The 14,069-nt window shown below is 48.2% G+C and overlaps 1 protein-coding gene across 1 annotated transcript in view; it reads left to right on the forward strand.

Moving 5' to 3' along the window:
- LOC130877121 (E3 ubiquitin-protein ligase RNF213-like) overlaps positions 1–14,069 on the forward strand; it is a 92,912-nt gene that overhangs the window by 67,105 nt on the left and 11,738 nt on the right. The window contains exons 42-56 of the mRNA XM_057774040.1: positions 602–702; positions 827–1,009; positions 1,938–2,107; positions 2,198–2,297; positions 3,267–3,378; positions 4,325–4,535; positions 4,716–4,906; positions 5,692–5,814; positions 6,585–6,695; positions 7,417–7,659; positions 8,393–8,474; positions 9,179–9,213; positions 10,662–10,756; positions 12,265–12,424; positions 13,341–13,521. Of these exons, the coding sequence (XP_057630023.1) occupies positions 602–702; positions 827–1,009; positions 1,938–2,107; positions 2,198–2,297; positions 3,267–3,378; positions 4,325–4,535; positions 4,716–4,906; positions 5,692–5,814; positions 6,585–6,695; positions 7,417–7,659; positions 8,393–8,474; positions 9,179–9,213; positions 10,662–10,756; positions 12,265–12,424; positions 13,341–13,521 (2,098 nt within the window). The remainder of the gene's footprint in view (positions 1–601; positions 703–826; positions 1,010–1,937; positions 2,108–2,197; positions 2,298–3,266; positions 3,379–4,324; positions 4,536–4,715; positions 4,907–5,691; positions 5,815–6,584; positions 6,696–7,416; positions 7,660–8,392; positions 8,475–9,178; positions 9,214–10,661; positions 10,757–12,264; positions 12,425–13,340; positions 13,522–14,069) is intronic.

Here is a 14,069-nt window from a genome sequence, read left to right on the forward strand (position 1 = left end):
GTTGCTGGGAATTGAACTCAGGACCTTTGGAAGAGCAGGCAGCACTCTTAACCACTGAGCCATCTCTCCAGCCCTGTTTTTGATTTTTAAAGGCATTTTTAATTTTTTTGTTTGTTTGTTTGTTTTTTAAGACGTAGATTCACTGTGTAGCTCTGGCTGTCTTGGAACTCACTATGTAGACCAGGCTGGCCCTGAACTCACCAAGATCTGCCTGATTTTGCCTCCTAAGTGCTGGAATTAAAAGCAAGTACCACCACTATGCCTGGTTATAGTTAATTTTTATTTTATATACATGTCTTTTATGTGTTTTGCCTGCATGCATGTCTGTGTACTACGTGTATGCCTGGTACCCAAGGAAGCCGGAGAGAGTGTCAGATCCTTGGAAATGGAAGTATCAGTGGTTGGGAATCAAACCACTGCTCTTAACTGCCAAGCCACTTCTCGAGCCCACAAATCTCTCCGAACTTGCTAAGAGAAGCATCACAAGAGCCCAGTGTTGTAGGCGCGACATAGTCAGGACAGGACTGCATGTCATCAGTCACTGAGACCATGGTGTTGAGTCTCAGGCCCCTCACTGCTCACTATTGCCCTTCTCTCTCAGTGTCTTGAAGAGAACTCGGACCTCAAGACCCACAGGCCATTTGTGGCTGTAATGAAGATGCTTTGTGAATGCAAGGACAAAGTCAGCAAGACACTCAGCAGGTGAGCTGTGCAGGACAAGACTCCGAGAGCAAGCAAGCTCTTCTGTATCTGCAATTGGGGTGGAAGTGCACGCTCCTTCCAGGCAGCTTTTGTGCTCTGCAATTGATTGTCTTCTTGGTTGTAGGTTTGGTATTCAGCCATGTCATATCTGCCTGGGAGATGCACAGGACCCTGTCTGTCTGCCTTGCGATCACGTATGTTGTCTACTGTGCATCAAAACCTGGCTCGTCCCGGGGCAAATGATATGCCCCTACTGCTTAACTGACTTGTCAGACCAGTTCTCACCAACTGTTTCCCGGGAACACAGGTAAGACGCCCTTCCTCCTAAGATTCCTTCCTCTCTTTTTCCTATGCGGTCTCTGGAGAAGCCAGTCTTCCTTTGGTCAGCTTTCCCTGGGTCCAAGGGCTGGATTCAGAGAACTCTCAGAAGCAAGCCTTCCTGGACATCTGCCTCAAAATTCCTTTCCCAAATAAGACAGGCACAAACACGGAGCCAGCCAACTCAGGGGAAATAAACCAGAAAGTCATAAATAGTGTCCTCGAGAGAAAACCAAGCATGTAGTTGTGGCTCAGCATCTTCTAGTGGGGAGGGCTGGAGCAACACTGGGGATGGAACCCAGGGCCTCAAGCAGGCTCAGCATGTGCCCGCCTCTGACCCATGCCCCAGCCCTCCTTGTATGTATGTGTTCATGTGGGCGGGTGTCAATGAATGTGAACATGTGTGCATATAGAAACAGATTATTATCTTGATCACTCTCTACCTCGATTTTTTTGGACCAGCACCTCCCTAACCCTGCCCTGATCCTCATCTGTCCTCTTGTTACTCTCTGACGGAGGATGAAGGCAGATGTAGCCCAGCTTTCTGGAGATGGACAAGCAGAGGCCTCAGCAGCCCAGACCCTATTACCCTCTCCTCCACACTCTAGGACACCCAGGGGTCCAAGCACTGACAGTCTTCTTAGAAGCAATATTGACACTGTTGCAGTCTGAGACCATTCTTATCATTGTAACTTTGATTCCAAACAAAAAAGCTAGCCTAGTTTTAAACCCAACAATTAGAAGACTGATAAAGAAGAATGGCCATGAATTCAAATGAGCATTAAGGCAAAATATTATGCAACCTCACTCTGCCTGGAAGATTTGGGAACACACTCTCACAGACGTCACTGTCTGGAAGGGTTGGGAACACACTCTTACAAGTGATTCTTCACAATCATCCCCCCTCCCCCACCTAGCAAAGCCATCAAGAAGCATGCCCAGTTCCGGAACATGTGTAACAGCTTCTTCGTGGACCTGGTATCCACCATGTGCTTCAAAGATGACACCCCTCCTCAGGAGAGCGTGATTGACAGCCTGTTGTCCTTGCTCTTCATTCAAAAGGAGCTGCTGAGAGACGCTTCCCAAAGTGAGTTGTCTGCTTCCCATAAATGTAAAACCCAGATTTCAGCTCAGCTGTGTATCGTGATGTTCACTACAGCCCCTTCTCTGGTTGCAGAGCATCGTGAACACACAAAGTCTCTGTCTCCATTTGAGGATGTCGTCGACAAGACTCCTGTCATCCGCTCTGTGCTCCTAAAACTGCTTCTCAAGTACAGGTCAGTGGCCCTCACTGCTTCCCTTGGCTTTTTGTGGCTGTCTTGGCTACCTCATGTCTGGGAATTGATCTATGGTCTGGAGAAGCTGCTTCTGTGTGAGCAAACACACCTCGCTTGAAGGTTGTGTGCTTATAGCTTCACGCATGGGCCATGGCAATGACCCAACAGCAAGATACACGTCAGAAGAATCCATGGTGTGCTTCTGGCCCCAGCTCCTGCCACCCAGCCTTTTGGGTACCTGCAGTGGCGTCCTTAAGGCTGCTGTAGACAGTCTGGAGTCGTAGTCCTGGTTCCGATCACTACTGAGCACACAGAGCTGTGGAAATGCAAGTTTCATGCATTTGCTTTCCTACGCCATGACCCTTAAGGGTAAGAACCACTGTTCTGTGGGGCCAGAAACGCTCATGGACCCCAGCGGCACAGCAGAGCACTGTGGTCACCTTAGAGTCACATGGAGTCACTCTGAGTTAGGAACCAGTTGCTTGTTTCAGGTTGGGCTATCTGTGCCTGGAAGAGCAGCTTCAGGAGCACAGAGCTGGGCCCACGGGCATTTCCTGAGAACAGAGTGATTGTGTCTCAGCTAAACACTATAGTATTTGCTGCCAATAATACAATTTAACCATTAAGTCAGAATTTATATTTTAGAAATTATGTATCCTCTACCACAAGCTGATCCACTTTCTGTGCAGATCCATGGTGATATTAATGACTTTATATTATGGGGTATTTTTTTCCAGGGCATTCTACAATAAAAATGTACGAATAGTGCAAGAGTTTTCAAATGACCAGTGCTTGGTGTCATAAATCATGTGTACTGCCCCCCTCACCCAAAGACTCCAGGAGTTAGGGATGCAGTTAGACAGAGTGCTTGTTTGGTGCATACTCAGTCTTGGGTTAGAGCTTACAGAGGGTGGGGTATGGGTTTCCCATAAACTGACATAAGCAGGAACCATGTGTCTCTTTCCACAGCTTCCATGAGGTGAAGGATTACATCCAGAACTACTTGACCCAGTTAGAGAACAAAGCATTCCCAACAGAAGATAAAACAGAGCTGTACCTGCTCTTTATCAGCTGCCTGGAGGTATGATGGCTGTCTGTAAATGGAGGTTTCTCTCCTGCCTGCTCGTTCCCAAATAACCTTTAAGAGGCTTATATTAATTATAAATATTTAGCCAATGGATCAGGCTTACTACTAACTGGCTCTTAAAGTTAAATTAACCCATTTCTATTAATCTGTGTATTGCCAGGCTTATCAGTACTCTGGCATCTTGCTCCTTGGGCATCTGCTGACATCTCTCAGACTCTGCGCTTCTCCTGTATCTCTGCTTGGATTTCCCACCTCACTCTATCCCGCTTGCCAATGGCCAAAGCAGCTTTCTTTACCAGGCAACGAGAGCAACACATATCCACAGCATAGAGAAAGACATCGCAAAGCAGCTGTCGCTGCATTTCTTTTGAAAACTGTGACCCATGTAATGCATACAGGGAAAGCATTTCTGAAAACCAACAGGATGTCACTCTAGTCAGTACAACAGAGATGCGTCCTTCTGTGTGACTGCCCTCTACCGTGGGTGTACAGTCATGGGTTGCCTGATGGTGTGTCAGCACTTCCCATCCCTCAGGGGCCACTGTGGGGTGATAGCACTTAGACAGGCCAAGCCGTCTTCATTCTGTAAATGACTGAAGTTTGCACAGCTGAGTTCCCAGTGATGCATTTCAGACAGGGGCGCATGCATTGACTACAAAGAACAAAAGCACCTCGGCCCGGAGTGTAGCACAGAACTGGCCGTGGTTACCGTCAGCTCATCACTATGGACACTTTCTACCATCCCCATATTAACTACAGCTTTCCCCTTGTAAGTTTGCTTGCTCTCACCCATCTTGCTCTGACACAGACAGGAATGCTACTTTTCCACGATTCCCAAAAATGTGCACTGCTGCTCTCCATGCGACTACCTTTCCCACGCTCTACACGGGGCTTTGCTGATGCAGACTGACGCCCTGCTCTCTGTACCCTCATCCCTCAGGACTCCGTCCATGAGAAGACAAGTGCAGGCTGTAGAAGTCACAAGCGGGACCTGAGAGAGGAAGGCCATTTCCTTAGGACATACTCCCCCGGAAGGCGAGGCCCAGAGCCTGCCAGCACAGCTTCGGTGGAGTACCTGCAGCAGGTGGCCAGAGTCCGCCTCTGCCTTGACCTGGCTGCTGACTTCCTCTTGGAGCTTCAGGGAGGCTCAGGCAAGTGTGCTCTACAGATCCTCGACTTCAGAAGTTCGGGATGTATGGTACCTGTTCTCAGGACATGGCTGTCCTCTGTGTTCTTCCACCAGGGGGTTGTAAAGAGCAGGCTCGGGGCCTCTGGCCGGCTTTCTGATGTCCTCCCACCGTCCCTCACCTGCTCTCTCCCTGACCCCACAGAGCTGTCTGAAGATAAGCAGGGCTTCCTGAAGCATGTTGAGCAGTTCTGCACCCGCATCCAGAATGATTGGCACCGTGTGTACCTGGTGAGGAAACTCGCAAGCCAGCGTGGGATGGAATTCGTGCAGAGCTTCTCCAGGCAGGGCCATCCATGCCAGTGGGTGTTTCCCAGGGGTGTCATCGAACAGCAGGTGAGGAGCAGGGTCTTGGGTGTGAAGGGCAATCTTCTTACAGCCCTGTTTGCAGCAGACTCTGGCTGGACTGTGCTGCTCACCTGAGCCCTACCCATCCAGATGGGAAATGGGCATTGCCTCTGCTTCAGCATGAGTTAAACCACCCTACTGCAGGGGGATATTGGTGTGCAGTGTGTGTGTGTGTGTGTGTGTGTGTGTGTGTGAGAGAGAGAGAGAGAGAGAGAGAGAGAGAGAGAGAGAGAGAAGTTCTGGTGTTTTCAGGTTTGATTTCTCACGTAGCTGAATACAGGGAAGGTAAATGAATGTTTCTGCCCTGACAGAAAACTGTATCCTTTCTAGCTCTGGCAGGTGGAAGAGAACATGAAGGCAGAGCTAAAAGCAATGACTGAGACACAAGGCTCTAAGGTCTCACTCTTGTGCCTTTCCTGGCACAAAGAAGTCAGTCCTTACTGTAAAATGGCACTAACAATCCTGGTCTTTTTCTTCTTCATGATTATCATCATAATCATCCCCACCTGGGCTCAGAAGTGACAATCTTTTTGTCACCTGGGCTCGATGCAATGCTGGGAGTAGATAAAGCAAGCAACAATGTCAGCACAGGCCCTGCCCAGGCGTCCAGTCCAAAGAAGACTCCGATAACTCCAAAGAGAGTCAGCAGGGGTCCCTGTTCAGCCACCTCCATGTTTCAGGGACCATCTGGTGCCTTTGTCTGTCTAGAGTTCTTTGCAAAATACCTCTCATTAAACCACTGTGATTAACCCCCTGTACTTCTGGGATTGCAGAAGGATGACCTGAGCCAGATGGACCGGTACCTAGTACATGGTGACGAATACAAGGCTCTTCGTGATGCAGTAGGCAAAGCTGTGCTCCAGTGCAAGATCCTGGACATTGGGGCTGCTCTGACGGTAAGATGTGTCTGGACTTTGCTCTGGTACCCTGCACATTAGGGCTGCTCTGACGGTAAGATGTGTCTGGACTTCTTTCTGGTACCCTGGACATTAGGGCTGCTCGGACGGTAAGATGCATCTGGACTTCTCTCTGGTACCCTGGACATTAGGGGCTGCTCTGACTGTAAGATGCGTCTGGACTTCTCTCTGGTTCCAGGAGGGACTTCCTGGAGGCCTGCATCTTCCTGCACACACGTCAAACAATAGACTGTGCAACTGAGCAGCCCCTAGAGTGACACTGGACCAGCAATCAGATGTGCCTGCCTCCTGCCCTACAAGGGAAGCCTATGGCTGGAACGGGTGTAGTGACACTTGAGCTGGCCTGTCGGTACCGAGACTCTGGTGAGGAGCTGCTCCAGGCTCACTCAGGACTAAAGGAGGCTGGCACTCCTCACAGAGTTCCTCTGGAGAGTCGTGGCTCACACATGCTCCTGACTGTTCTGAGGATGAGGCCAGGGTTTTATCCCGACCTTCAAACTCTTCTCACTCCACCTGTGAGAGTCCCTGCTCACTCTGCCATTGTGCTGAGAAGAGAAATCAGACACTGTCTCTGCTTAGGAAACAGTCACCAAGGGGACAGATGCTGGCTGTCTAGCAAAGTGTGTGACCCACGGAACCCTAGAGCTGTGGCCAGAAGATGCTCCCCCTTCCTCAGACATGTTCAGGGTCAAGGGCCTGAGAAGAGCTATGTAACCTCTAAATCTCACTTGAGGTCTTTGCCTCTGCAGGCCTGCAGAAGCCCCAAAGCCCAGCAGACGGCCTACTTACTGCTGGCCTTGTACAGAGAGGTGGCTTCTTTGTACCGTTCCCGCAACACCACCCTCCATCCAAAACCAGAGGTGAGCAGTCCAACACAGCAGGGCTTATGTCCATAACCACATCTCTGAGAGGGATTTCTGAATTAAAGTCACAAACACAAATTAGGCTTATAATTCTCTATGATAGAGGTTTTCAACCTTACTAGATGGAAGACCTATTTTCACTTTAACCCAAAGCTTTCATAATTACAACTAAAATTGAGTTCAAAACTATAAGATAACATGGAACTGTTTCTATGTGAGATCTCTTCTCTGAGGAACTGCTCTTCAACTGTGCATTCAGCCACATTTACCTTGATGTTTGGTATTAAAATGTTGATGATAAGGCACAAACCATGAAATTTCAGTGTTGTTCTATGTTTTCTGTAGTACTTGGGATGGCACTCTGCATGCTGGGTCTGTGCAGACCACAGCATCTCAGCGGGTCTGTTTTTCTGTTTCTGTTTTTTGAGCCAAGGTCTTGCTGTACATATGTAGCCCAGGCCATCCTCAAACTCATGTATCTCCTTTCTCTCCTTCCATGTCCAGGGACTATACATGTGCATTATCACACCCATGTACAATGTTGGGGCGTGTGGTTTCTTTGCTTTTTGATACAAGGTGTCATGGAGTCTGAGCTAGTATTAAACTCGAACTTCTGATTCTCCTACTTCTACCTCCCAAAGGCTCACACATGTACACTGTGCCCATCCCTACAATGTTGTTTTGAAACATGTTAATGTTAAAACATCTTTCTCATCAGCAATGCGAGGCTATGAAGGAATTCATTGAGGAAAGCAAGATCCTTTCCACTCCTGACATTGGCTGCTTTGCCAAGTCGCTAGTGGATAATGCTCTGCCCCTACTGCGGACCAGGTCTGCTCACAGCAGCCTGGAAGGAACGGTGACTGAAATGGCCGTCCATGCTGCAATCATATTCTTGTGCGGACAAAACAGAGTCTTGGCGCCCCTGAGGAACTTGGCCTTCGATCCGGCCAGCATGGCAGTAAGATCACTTCAGTTTTCCCTCTGTATCTTCAGGGCTTCATCCCTGTGGATAGCAAACCTGTGGACTTGGGAACCGTTCAACCCATGTGTTTTCTTTATTTTAATCCATCTGCCCACAGTGGGGGTGGGAACTTGGCCTCCCTCTGCTGTCTCCCCCAGACTTCTGAGCATTGTAGTATTCAGATTAGGCTGAAATGAGTGATACAGTCTGGGGAGTCCAACAGTGGCGGTCTTCACACTGGAGAGGACCAGAACCTCAGAGCTGCTCAGTTCATGAGGCCTCTGTAGTCCCAACCTGACACTGAAGGCCCAGAGGATTCCTGGGGAGAGACTGTTGTCCTTTACAGATGGCAGCAGTAGCAACAGGCAGATGAACTCTTCAGTAACACAGAAGCAGTAGATGAACTTGCCAGCACGATGGGAAGGGAAACAGGCAAATGGCAAAGCTTTCCCAGGACCTCCTCTCACATGGAAAGATGCCACTCACATTTCGTGTAGATCTTCCCAGTTCAAATAACCTCATTATGAAAATCCCTCATTTGTATGCCCAGTGTTTTATCTCTTTATCTCTTAGCTGATTCCAGATCCCATCAGACTGAAGCCAAGATTAGCCACCATAGGCATCCCTGATAAATAGTTTTAGGCTGACAAATCAAGGCCTTCTTTGCTCTGGCCTAAGTTCTAAGGCTACATTGTCACTTATCCTGACCTGTCCTGATTTGGTCTTTCAGAATGCTTTCCTCCCAACAATGCCTGAAGACCTGCTGGTTCAAGCCAGGAGCTGGACGGGCCTGGAAGGTGTCCACTGGTACAGTAAGTGTTGGCATCGTGCTCGTCTGAGCACAGATGATCAGGCTGTGACTACAAAGGCCATGGGTTAAGCTTGGGGTCCACCTTTGCCTTTGGTGACCTGCAGGACAACAAGGTTATACAGGATCCATGATCTACTTGCCATGTAGTCCTTACCCTCTTACATCTGAGTCCAGGAAAGGGGCCTTTTCATTGTACTTCCAGAATATTCCATTTGGGAGAAGGATTGAACCATAGTGAAACTCATACAAAGACAGCACAATACAGCAGTTTCTGACCCAAAGATAGCTCTTCTGATGTACAGAACTAGAGGGCAAATCATGTGACCCAAGGCTTTGTGTGAATTCTCATGTTGCTTTGAGTAAATAATCTTTTAAATTATTTGTAATGTTGTGGCCAATAACAATAATAAATCCAAAGAAAAGAAAGGAGGAAAATACTACCCACCATACTGCCCAGTTAACTACGTGTGAATGGGGAATCTAATTTCTCTTGGTTTCTGAAACTAAGGTCAGACATTTCTCACTACCACATGCATTATAGCACGGGGCACACTTCAGACGCTGGCTTACAATAGACCGGGTAGTTCAGTTCCTATGGAGGCGCTGAGGTCGTATTATCCTTGGTCAGGATCAGAAGGGCAGAATGGGCCCCCAGTGGGTCATGTGGCCCCTTACTAGCTAACGTGTGTCCTATTCTTTGAACAGATTGTCCCAATGGCCATCCGTGCTCTGTAGGAGAGGTGAGTTTTGGTGTTTGGCTGGGTGCAAGGTCAAAATGTGCTCCCTCCAGGCTGAGAAGAGGGGAAATGAATGAAACCTTGCCCTCTAGTGAACCACAGGCTTGCTCTGAGGGAATTCCAAATAAGACTGACTGCTGAGGGCTGTTCTCCCATGGTCTTCATGCAGCACTGTGCTCAGGCACCTGCTCTATGATTTTCAGGACAGGCAGCAGCATGCTTGGCCCCTGTGCAGTAGATTCTAGTACCTACACCTACGGGAAGTGGGACAAGCTACAATGTTTCCTGACGTTGTCTCAGGGCCATGGACCCCAAAGGGATGCTGGTTGGCAGTCATGGCCTCCTCAGACTACACAGCAGGGGTCAGTGTACAGAATGGGAAAGATATCCAAGAGTAGGGCCATTGAGAAGAACGAATGTAATCGTCATCCGGGGAAATCCATCTCCATCCAGGCCAGGGCTACCAGGTTATGGTGATACACGTTCATTAAAGACGAGACGTGGAGGGAAAATCCAGAAGCAGTCGCTCACTTTTTCCGAAATTCATGTAATTGCTTGTCCATGAAATGTGGCAGAAAGAGGCTCTTCCCCAGGCTGCTCTGGGCTATGCAATTCTATACTCTGGAGAGCTACGACTGCTTTGGTGTGCTATGGGCCATGTCTTATAGAACATATGCACACCATCTAAGTTTTTTTCTGGTTTTCCAAGACAGGATTTTTCTGGTTTTCCTGAAACTCATTTTGTAGACCAGGCTGGCCTTGCACTCACAGAGATCTGTCTGCCTCTGCCTCCCAAGTGCTGGGATTAAAGGTATGTGCCACCACCGCCCAACTCCTTCTTTTTTAAGGGGTTAAGAAATATTAGGTTAATAAATATTATGGTTGTATTTAAAAAAAATAAAATAAAAATCTTCCCAGGCAGTGGAGGCGCATACCTTTAATCCCAGCATTGGGAGGCAGAGGCAGGCGAATCTCTGTGAGTTTAAGGTCAGCCTGATCTATAGAGTGAGTGCCAGGACATGCAGTACAGGTACACAGAGAAACCCTGTCTCAAAAAACCAAAACAAAAAAATAAATAAAATAAAAGTGTCCCATGTATATAAAAAAATCATGCTGGAAACAAGTAACAGCCTGTATCCTGGTGTTAGTCAGTGAAGCCCTATGCTGAGTGCACACATCCAGGAAAGGGATAAAGAGCTGGGTATGAGAAATCAAAATGTGCTCAGGGTTTCCTAGCAGGTGCCAATTCATTTGGGATTCAAACTTAAGTCTACTTTTGATAAAAAGTCTGCACTTGCCCATGGTTAACATATTACATAGTGTCCACCTTGTCCCCATATCAAACCCCCGATATATACATGCACAGATGAAGCCATTCCAGTGACCTCCTATGGCTAAGTAGGGTCGCTACACAGTGGCAGTCATGCATGAAACATTATTGTTCACTCTAGTGCGGCAAGCCAATGCAGCAGAGCTTCTGTCCGGACTGCCGAGCTCCAATTGGAGGCCTCAATCACGTGCCGAACCCGAACTTCCATCCTATCAGGTATGTGAGCTGCTCCTCCTAGTAACTGGCCCTGGGCTTCAGGACTGTTCCTACTCTTTCTCCTAAATTGCCACTAACTTGTGACACTATCATACGTCTGGATCTATGTCATGCTTGCCACCAGGGCCAAGGTCCCTGTCATCAGGAAACCATAAGGTGCTGTCACTGGTCTTAAACACAGAGTAGCCTGCACATTAATACTTGCTAATACAGACATGCTCTGTGGGTCCTTGGGCTTACTTCTTGTAGAGGTTTGTGTCTGTAAGCAGATGTCCTGATTCAGGACAGTAGCTCCAACCAACTGAAACAGGATCTGCCTATCTCAGCACGTGCTGCCTGACTTACACTATCTTTCTTAGCTCTATCTCATCTCCTTCCCACCCACCTGTAGTTTGGGGGTTTTGTTTGGCTTTTGTTTTGTATTGTTTTGTTTTGCTTTTAACATTGGATCTCATACTTGGCAGTCCTGGTACTTGCCATGTAGCCTAGGCCTGTCTCAGCCTCTTTAGTGCTTAGGATTACAGGGAAATGCCACCACACACATGACTTGTTTTTGTTTTTCAAGATAAAGGGTGCATAATCGGACTTGTCAAATACTGCCATGCCCTGGTCTGGGTGAGGGCTGAGTTTTAGGACACCCACACCACCATTCTAAGACCCTTCATGAAAGTTGTCCCTTCTATAAGGGGGCACAGGAATTAAGGAGAATGACACCTTTCCCGTATGCTTGGAATCGTCTAGATCGTCCACAGTGCCTGTCACTGTATGAGCGTTGTAGAGAGACTTGTCCTAGTGCACTGTTAGGGAACTGGGACAAGAAAGCAAAGCTGCCCTGGCTTTGGTTTGTAGTTGCTTGGCTTTGAAGGGACAGAGGTTCTGTTCCAGCAGACGTCACAGTCTAAATAGCAGTCTGTTCCCCGGCTTCTGACACAGTGCAGCTGGTCACACACTTAGGATTGGTTGGTGGGGCTGATGCAGTCCACACATTCTGGTCCATCTGTGTGGTCAAAGCTCACAATACCCCAGTTGCTCATCTCCAAGACCTAGCAGAGTTCTCCACATGCAGTATCTTTGCAACTGAGTGCACACACTGCATCCCCCACCTACTACACATGATGTGAAATGGTCTGCAGACCTTGGATCCCAGGTTACAACTGGGGAAAAGAGAAGAACATGGAAAATACAAACATGGGCACAAAACGTCCTAAATGCAGCTGCCTGCCCAGATACGACGCCTAATTCTGTCCTGAGGCCTTCTCAGGGATCAGCAGCCATGGCCATTTCCTGTACTTCTTTAAACTGAGTCCTGGGGGAGTCAGCCAGCCAGAAGGCAGCTCTGAAAAGAAAATGATGCATAGGCAGGTGTCCCAGGCCAGAAGAAGGACTTTCAACGTTGTTTCCTCGGAGCATGGAGCCCTATTTCCCAGTCCTGAGGGTCTGAGATGCCCCTGTAGCTAGGAAGAGCTGCCTCGTTCAATCTCTCCCTTGTCTCTTCTCTTCCTTTCCAGTATTAACCAGGACAGAACACAGACCGGCCACGTGCTGGGCGACCCACAGCCCAGTGGTGAAGCAGTGGCATGTGACCGAGGGCTGTCCCCAGTGGTCTTCATTCTCAGCCGGCTACTCACTCACTTGGCTATGCTTGTGGGAGTCACTCAGAATCCCCAGGTACTTGTGATCAGCTGCTACACAGGGGAGGATCCTGCTGTTGTTTCCCTTCAGCCCTGTGCTCACCAGGGTCTGTGATAAGAGTGTGTTGTTGGTACTCAATCTGACAGGTAAAAGAAAACTAACATCTCCTGGCCTTCTCAACCACAGCATTTCTTTTCTTTTTTCCAGACAGAGTCACTCTGTAGTCCTGGCTGTCTTAGAACTCATTCTGTAGACCAGGGTGACCTTGAAACCAGAGATCTTCTTGTCTCTGCCTGTTGAGTGCTGGGATTAAAGGCGTGCATCACCCCCATGCAAGAGTTTTTTGGGTTTTTTTTGTTTTTGTTTTTGTTTTTGTTTTTTTTTGGTTTTTCGAGACAGGGTTTCTCTGTGGTTTTGGAGCCTGTCCTGGAACTAGCTCTTGTAGACCAGGCTTCTCTCGAAATCACAGAGATCCGCCTGCCTCTGCCTCCCAAGTGCTGGGATTAAAGGTGTGCTCCACCACTGCCCGGCTCCATGCAAGAATTTTTATTGTTATTAATATTTTTCACAGTGCTCCAGAAGTCAGAGTTCTATTACTGAATGATACCTAGCCCAGTTTATTTGAACTGATACCAACAATTTTCTACATTTCTGAGACTAGAGGTCAGCTGTACAGGCATGTCAGCACAGATTCACTTTCAAAGAGCAGCATGGGGAAGCTACGGTCATCCATGCTGCATCTCCCTCACTGCAGCATTAGCCAAGAGGAGGGAAGTTCAAGTTTGAGGCCATCTACTCTCAGACAACACCACAGGCTGCTTTACCTGTTTCTTCCACCTTTGCTGATACATCACGCAGAAGCCATGCAGGTGTCCTTCTCTTTCTGGCCTCTCCTGAGCTCACCACCTCCTCTTACACGAAGTGTTCTGAACTTTTGTTTTGTTACTCACAGGCCCTGATCAGAATCATTAAGCCTCAGGTTCAGGACCCACAAGGCTTCCTGCAGCAGCACATCCAGAGAAACCTGGAACAACTAAACAAGATGCTGGGCAGGAGTGCAGACGAGACCACACAAGTGGTACACCTCATCCTGCGCTGTTTGCTCCTGGAACGGCACCCCGTGTTTGGCCAGAGTAAGCAAAGAGGCAAAGGCTAAGCTGGGCTGAGGGGTCACTTCCCATGGCTCCTGAGTGAGTAAACTTTGAGCTAAGCATGGTAACCTGTAACCCTAGTACTTGGGATACTGTGGCAGGAGGATTGTTGTGAGTTCAAGATGAGTATGAGCTCACAGTAAACTCCTTTAATAAACAGAGAGGGGATGGGAGAAAAAGCATGAATTCTTACTGGGGCAAAGAGGCTGCTCTGTTCCCCTATCCATCCACATACCTAACAAGGACCTCTGACCTCTGCTTCTCAGGACTGTTTATACACAAGAGCAAACCCACTGTGTTGGAGACACGTGTCCTCAAAAGCAGGCGATGTGTGTCCAAGAGTCAGTCACTGTCCTTGCTTCTGCTCATTACTAAAAATTCCATGGCTGTGCGCTAGCCCCAGAGTTGACAACTCACTGTTTCCATGTACACAGCGCACTCAAGACAAAGCAAGCCTCTAAGTCTACTAAAAAGGCAGTAAATGTCACTGCAGATGGCATTTTTTTTTTATTTTGTTTTGGTTTTATGTT

The sequence above is a fragment of the Chionomys nivalis genome, chromosome 7, assembly GCF_950005125.1.
Source record: "Chionomys nivalis chromosome 7, mChiNiv1.1, whole genome shotgun sequence".
NCBI lineage: Eukaryota > Metazoa > Chordata > Mammalia > Rodentia > Cricetidae > Chionomys > Chionomys nivalis.